At 34.3% G+C, this 8,157-nt stretch overlaps 1 protein-coding gene across 1 annotated transcript in view; it reads right to left on the bottom strand.

The window, feature by feature from the left end:
* Positions 1-8,157, bottom strand: part of Mgat4d (MGAT4 family, member D) — a 36,915-nt gene that overhangs the window by 3,223 nt on the left and 25,535 nt on the right. The window contains exons 9-12 of the mRNA XM_005386841.2: positions 7,658-7,733; positions 5,917-6,031; positions 3,018-3,148; positions 1,181-1,288 (exon numbers count right to left, since the gene is read on the bottom strand). Coding sequence (XP_005386898.2) covers positions 1,181-1,288; positions 3,018-3,148; positions 5,917-6,031; positions 7,658-7,733 — 430 coding nt within the window. The remainder of the gene's footprint in view (positions 1-1,180; positions 1,289-3,017; positions 3,149-5,916; positions 6,032-7,657; positions 7,734-8,157) is intronic.

Here is an 8,157-nt window from a genome sequence, read left to right as displayed (position 1 = left end):
CATACCTTAAAGAAGGAGAAGTTTGATTTGCCTCATGGTTTCAGGGTATTCAGTCTATGAGATGCTGGCTTCCAGTAGAAAGCTCATGGCAGAAAAGCTTTGTGGAGGTGCTTAGTTCACGGTGACTGAGAAGTGGAGCAAGGGGACAGCACAGGAAAGGAAGGGTAAGGGAACCTCTATAATACCCAAGGTCTTGCCCCACGACTCTCTCAGGCACACACAGGAGTGTGCTTTACTAAGCCTCTAGATGAACCCCAAGCCAATCAGGCTGACAGTTAAGCTTAACCACCACAGGGATCTCATGACTTCCCTCTTTTGTTATTTCTTACCTAATTGCCATGATAGGAGCAGCTCCTCTGCCACATTCTCCCACCATGATGTTCTGCTTTATCCCAGGCCCAAAGCAACAGAATCAAAGGACCAATGCCTCTGAAACCATGAGCCTATATGAGCCTTTTTGCTTATTAAATTGATTGTCTTAGGTACCTCGTCATGGTGGCAGAAAACAGACTAACATAGATTCTAAGCACTGATCAATGATATTGTTTCTAAAAATAATACACAGTTAACAATCACTAAATAACAAACAACACTGAATTTTTCTTCATCCAGTTAATAGTGGCCTAAATCAAAATATTGATTCATTTAATTTTTTGTTTTGTTTTGTTTTGTTTTGTTTTGTTTTTTGTTTTTTTTCCAGTACCAGGAATTGAACTCATGACCTTGCACTTGCCAGGCAGGCGCTGTGCCACTGAGCTAAATCCCCAGCCCCAATCCATTTAAATTAAATAATAAGCATTTCAAATATTTTCTATATTTATAATTTATAACATAATTTATCATTTTGTTTATAATTTTGAATTTTACATGAAAATAGTGAATATTATTGTGATTTTCAAAAACACTTTGAGTCTTAGTATTTGAATTGCACACATGAAAAAGGTAAGGCAAAGAAGGTTACACAGGCTAAATTTTTCTTACCACAGTAGATAACCGGGTCTTTAGAGACATTTGCTAAATTTATAAACACACTTCCCAACATAGAGTTCTGTTATAGAAAAATGGTGTTTAAACCACCATATTTTATCATCTTTCTCACATTCCTACACCTTCTCTAAATAATATTTCACAAGTTCATGAAACATTATATATTATCAAATTTACACTTCAAAAATCTTACTTTTAATCGTTGTTCTCGACCGGGTAATGATGAATGTAAACCCACATGCTGGAAAAGAGAAGGTTTATACTGTATACGAATTTCCTCCTCTCGTTTTAAGCATTTTTCCTAGGGAAAAAGAGAAACAATAATCTGTAAAAACACAAATTTTTCTTTCTATTGCATTTACCAATAGCAAGGTTTTTAGTGTGTTAGTTTTGCTAGAGTTCTATGTTAATATTTTTTAAAAAATAAAAACATTTAGGTCTTGCTCTTTTTCATAAGAATAGTAGGGCAAAAGAGTTGGGGTAAGAGAGATTTTATCTAAAGTCATTTATTTTTGAAAACCCTGCCTTTTAAAAATAGGCTACAGCTAGGATTTTTCTCTTTTCTTTTTATTCCAATAATTTAAGTGAAATCTCTAGATTTGCACAAGCTTTCTTTCCATTTTTTCCCTTCCATTGTGTTTTCTTTTCCTTTCCTTCCCTTTTGCCTCCCACCTCCTGTTTCCCTTTCTATTTGCACATGTTCTTCATACTTCCCAAAATCTATGCTCCTCATTTACCCTTTGTTTTCTCACACAAGAGAAACAAGGTGATATTTAAGCTTGTGTATCTGATGTTTCTTCAGTTTAAAATTTCAAAGTTTATGTTATGTGCTGGGTGTAGTGCTTTTTAAATATCAAATTCAGTTGCTGATATTATTGTTCAGTTCTTTTTATCTCCTTAATAGCCAATCATCTACCAATCTATTGATTACTAAGAGAGGAAGGTTGAAGTCTTCAACTATGCTTATAGGTGAATTTATTTCTCTTTTCAGTTCTGTTTTGCCTTCATGTGTTTTGAGACTCTATTATGAGATGCAAATACTTTCAGGAGTTCTCTATCTTCTAGGTGAATTGAACATTTATGATTGAACATATATAATTGCTTCCTTAATCCCTGATTTGTTCTTACGCTGCTCTTTAGTTTAATGTTTTTACTACTAGTTTAATAGAGTCTAGTTTAATATATTTACTACTACAAATTTCCTCTGATTACTGTTTGCATGCTACATCTTTTACATCTATTACTTATAATCTAAACCATATACTTGAACTCCATATGGATATCAATAGTGATTGTCTTAGCTACTTCTCATTGCTGAGACAAAATACCCAACACTCAAAGTTAAAAACGGAAAGGTTTATTTAGCTCACAGTTTATAGAGGTTTCAGTTCATAGTTGGCTGGCTCCAAGGCAGACTGGCTCCCGGCAGAAGGCATCACAGAGGAGAACTGTCATGGCACCCACAAGGTAGCAAAAGCAACAGGGACTTTAACAGTGTCTTTCTGCCCCTTTTTGCTCTACCTAGGCTCCTGGGATGAGGGTGGTGCTAAACCAATCAGTGGACTGACTTAGTAATCATATACCTTAATCCCAGCATTGCACTATGAATCAATCACACATTCTAGATCCAGCCACCTCTGAAAAAGCCCCACTTATGACCACATGAGGCTTTGCAGGGACATCTAAACACAACTCATAACAGTGGTATAATTTAAAATTTTTTCTCTGGGCATCTCTTCATATGTGTATTGTGAACACTAATATTTAATGTGAATATCGTACTACTTGGGGTTACATCTACCATTATTTTTGTTCATTCAGTCTATTTTTTGTCTCTCCATTTCTGCTTTTCACTGTACATTTGCACTCTCATTATTTAATATGTGAAAGTTTCAATAAAGATGTTATCAGAAATTTAAACCTTGGATGCACACATCAGATTTGGTTTAGTGAATTAATTTTGGATAATCACATTAAATAGATAATTTTTTCTTAAAATATTTGGCATTTTAAAGTAAAGAAATACTCACTGGTGCTTCTTCCACATCACACATCTTTATGTGAAAAATTTGATCTAAGAGTAAGTCAATAGGTCTTTCTTTGTAGAACATTAAAAAAAAATTTACAAATTCAGGTAAGTCTTTACTTTTGAACAGTTTCCCTATGGAGAGAAGGTAAATGAATGCAAATTACTCACAAATAGTTGTTAAATCCATTAAAATAAGAAAAAAGAAAAAATGATTAAACTGAAATATATCCTATTCTTTATAAAATTTAAAGCATGAATGAAGTTGGAAGATGATGAAGCAAAACATTATATCTACTCAAGTATTTATTAAGGAGTACAAGTTCTGAAGGAAAACAGCGTAAGTAAGTTTAACCAATGCTCTTAGGAAATTAATTTTGATACCTAATGCAAATTGATTGTCTAAGTCAAGTGAAAGATAATGAAATAGGCATTATAAATGCTGAATTTCTTAACTGTATGAAAACCGATTTCTTTGTCTCACGTTTGTAGCACTTTATCAATGTACCACATATTCACTTTTGGTATTCAACTTTTACTGAAAATGTATTATTTAAATATTTGAGCATTGTCTTATCAGAATTTTTCACATTTATGCTTCTTAAATCATATTTAAAATATTTTAAGATTCTTAATTCTAAAATTTTAAGATTCTATGATTTTTATATCATATTTAATCATATTTACTGTATTTTAAGTATGATCCTGTTTGTTCCATTAATTTGTATAACCTATTGCATCTTAGTTTTAAAATGAAATTGAAGGAATAAGAGTCAGTTAAATTTCATTTTAAAGTAAATAATATAAAGTACCTGTAACTAAATAGGCATGATAGTAGGATGTGAGTATGTTTCCATTCTTCCTCGCCCTTGAGTCTATGAGGGTCACTTTAATCAAATGAACAGTTGTATTTTAAATGTTGGTACTCATCTATATAGAAGCCAAAGCAAGTGATTCAATGATAGAAATACTTGAATCACTCCCTAATTGCTGTTAGCATGCTGTAAAATTCTAGTTATCAGGCTCATATTTTGATAAATAATGAATAAGGTAACTGTTACTGAGATAGCAAAAAGCAAAGCTTTTGTAAAGGGAAGCTTAAATAAGATTTGAGCATCACATATATAGTGGTCCTTGTTCAACACGCCTTTGTATGATCAGAATGTAAGTACTGTACTGTCTGTGCTGCTTATACTTAACTTGCTGGAAAAGACAAATTCTTTGAAAATCTTAAATTCTCAGAGTAGCAAGTACAGCACTGAGGTCAAGTCCTCTCCAAGCTTCTCATCAGGTATTACAAGTACCCACAATTTTTCTTCTTATTTTGGCCAAAACTGAGGAAAAATCTTAATAGTTTGCAGAATAACTGAGAAAGAACAGTGACCAAATAAAAATATGAAGAGCAGATACACTTCCTAGCCATCAAAAAACCTTTACACACCTCTGAATGACAGCTAAAATAAACTAATAAAATAAAATAACATAAAATAAAATAAAATGAAGTGAAAAGTACAGGATGAAACCAAATGTTGACAAACTTATGGAGAAACACAACTCATACACATTACTCATGACAGCATAAAGTATAGAGCCAATCAATAGTGTAGAGTATACTCTATCGAAAGTATAGAGCCAAGCAATAGGCTCTACTGGCTACCCAGCTGTATTTGTCCTCAGCAATCCCACATCAGGGAACACATGGGACATTTCATTTTTTCTGTAGTAGCAGAAAATTGGAAATAATCAAGGTTTGCTGCTCAGGGAATGGATGGGTAAGCCAGGTGGATTACTTGGCAGTACGTATGTAGCAAGAAGAAACAGTAAACTAAATGAACACAAAGGAACATGTTGAGAGGTTTTTTTTTTTTTTTGGTTTTTCTCCGGTACCGGGAACCAAACTCACGACCTTGCACTTGCCAGGCAGGCGCTTTGCCGCTGAGCTAAATCCCCAGCCCGAGAGTTTTAAAATCTAGTTTTGAGAACAAAAATGCAAGGAACAGAAATAGGTAAATCATGTTACCACTGAAGTAAATTTAAAGCAGATACAAACATGAGAAACACTATATGCTTTACCTGGATATATGTATATTAATAAGTATGTTTTGAACATATTAAAGTGAAACCTCCTAAGATCTGGGAGAAAGTGTAAGTAGATATTGGGAATAAAAGAAAAGAATAAAATGAGAGAATAGGTGAATCAATAAAGTCACACTGTGAAATTCAACACGATGCCTTGAAGTTCAGAGGGAAAAAAGGATGGAAAGGAGAAAAGAAGAATGGAAAGAAGGAAGAGGAAAGTCTAGATGAACTGGGGAAAGAAAGTCAAATTACAGGCTCAGTTTCAGACAGTTTTCTGTGGTAGGGAGAAATCACATTTAAAGAATGTCAGCTTTGGTGTACTAGAAACTTCAGGGACTACAGAACAATAGTCCTGAGATAAAATTCCTTTCTTTATAACTTCATTTCCATGAGATTCAGTTTTTTCTCTTTCTTTTTATTTTTTGGTCCTGGAGATTGAATCTAGGGTTCTTGCCCTTGCTCTACCACTTAGCTCCACCCCAGCCCCTCAGTATTCTTCTATATAAAAAAGAGAAAAGTGCATCTTTGTCACTAGGCCAAGAAGTGCCAGACTTAGTAAGTGGTTGCTATTATGCATTTATATAATTTATGGGTATATATGTCATTTGACTCATTAATATTATCTATTTAGAAAAAAAGTTGTTCAAACATGTGTTATCTGAAGTTGAGATACCAGAGCTGACTTTATTATCACAATTATAGGATATTTGTAGGACTTATGCCATTCCTTTCCATTTAGTAACCAATTTGTTGATAAGTGCTTTAAATTTGAAGAGTATTTTGTGCAAAAAAGCTTGACCCAACAAGATAAATCTGTTGCTTACCTATGAATCCCAGCACTGAAAACTGAATAGAAAACCAATTATTCGAAGTCATATTCCTTACAAATTCTGTTAATTTTGTAAAGTACATCTCTTTAGCTATGATATCATCTTCTAGCTGGAGAAAAAACACATCAAAAGGAATTACAAATTTTAAATGCTTCTATTAAGTTACATGAGCTTGAAGATAGAAAATATTTATAACAGTACACTGAAAAGATGTCTTTATGAGCTAATAACTATAGTTTCAGTCCAATTCACTGAGGATATTTTATAGTCAGCTTTTATTTTCTGATTCTGAAAGTAACGAGGGGAAAGACTATATTTATCTTTCTGAATAGTAACCTACAACATTCAATTTAAATTCTCTGTGGAGGAGTGTAGTTGTCAAAATCCATTGTCACCAGCGCTCCAGTTTCTAAGGTAAGATAGATCGTGGCTGCTACCACAAAGTACTTTAGACTGGCTGGCTTACAGACAGTGGTCATTTCTTTCTCACAGTTCTGAATGCTGGAGGTCAGAGGTCAAGGCACCAGCAGATTTAGTGTGTGCTGATGGCTGGGTCTTCATCGGTGGTGTCTCCTATACTCCTCATGAGGCGCAAGGGGTTTGTTTTCTGAGAGAACTAACCCCAGCCATGACATATCCACCCACTTCATCCAGTCATCTCCAAAGGCCCCAACTGCCTTATACCATTACTTTGAGGGCTAGGACCTCAACATAGTCATTTTGGGCCAAGACACACACACACAGCCTGTTTACAGCAAGGCTAACGTCGTGCTCAAAATGATAGGCGCCATGTTCTGCCTCCAGCTTTTTTGACTGACAAAGTAGTCCTTGGCAGAGAGATTAACAAACAGAAATGGACTCTTCCCATCCACAGCTAGCTGGTTGGAAAGATGGCACAAGGACACCTAAAAATAGCACTCCTGGAGAGAGGGGAGACAAAACAAGAGCTAGTTTTCTTTTTCTTTCTTTTTTTCACTTAATTGATATTATGAGTAATCTATAAACGTATAGGGCCCTTCTAAATGATTACGAAAAATGTCCTCAGGCGTGTTGCCGGGGCACAGGATAGATACAACTGTGCTGTTTTGTACTGGAAAGTGCTCTGGCTGGCTCTTCTGTTTCCATTATATTGTCACTAAGTAGAGATCAAAAGGATTTTTTTTTTCTCCAAGAAAAGAGAAAACCTTGCTTTCAGCCTTTCTCTAACTTTCTCTCTACTTTCCAACCAGGGAAGTACAGACTTATTTTGGGGAACCACAACATTACTATTTAAATATGGAGGGAATGAGGGGTAAAAACCACAGAACTGGTTTGTGTTTACAAATATATTAGGCACTGTAGAGCTATGGAACTCATACATATGAGGTGATGGAGGGAAAAAATGAAAAGCACATACAACGTCTGACATAAAGAAAGAGCTCCAAGTACATGTGCTTCATCTAGTAAAATTGTGGTCTGAAAAAATACAGGCAGTGCAGTTTCTTTTTTTCTCCCTAATTTATATTTTCTTTACAGTTTGTTCCAGGTAGCTATAATTTCCTTTGGTACAGGGATCCCAGCAAGAATATTAATACATAATCAATTTTAGAATTTCTTTTGAAATTTTAATACAATGAGTATTTTCTGTTTTCTGGTGCAAAGCAAGGCAGAGAAACACAATAAGACCTAAGGAATTAAAGGAAATAAGGAAAAAATAATACTGTCATTTTAAGTTCTATATATACCAAGTTCTCACCTGTAAATAATACGTGGCCTTGGGATAGGCATATGCCATTAAAACAGAAAAATCCAATACTTGCTTCATACGCCAACTAAAAATAAACAATAAAATCTGTTAATATTCATCATTATTTAATTTTTACTTAGATGTACATGTCACTAAACAAAACTACTCTTTTTAACAGTTTATTAACAGAGTATTAGCTACATTAAGTAAAATTGAATATGTTTATACTAAAAAGTTCCTCTCTCTTCATTCAGTGGGAAGTACCTGCCATGCCAAACTAGGGTAAACATAATCTGTATTTTACATTTTTGCTTAGTTAAATTTTGATTAAGGAATGACGTTAACATTCTTTCTGATCTTGAGTTTTGTTTATATGAATACATAAAGAAAATTTCAGCAGGAAGCTGGAGAGGAAAAGCTACAAAGAATGGCTTTCACCCCAGATAGCTCACTTGAGATGTTAGTAAGAATTGCCTCCTCAGTATTCTATAGCCATGATGAGGAGGAGG

The sequence above is a fragment of the Chinchilla lanigera genome, unplaced genomic scaffold, assembly GCF_000276665.1.
Source record: "Chinchilla lanigera isolate Chin_1 unplaced genomic scaffold, ChiLan1.0 scaffold00027, whole genome shotgun sequence".
NCBI lineage: Eukaryota > Metazoa > Chordata > Mammalia > Rodentia > Chinchillidae > Chinchilla > Chinchilla lanigera.
This window is presented reverse-complemented; position numbering and strand designations above follow the sequence as displayed.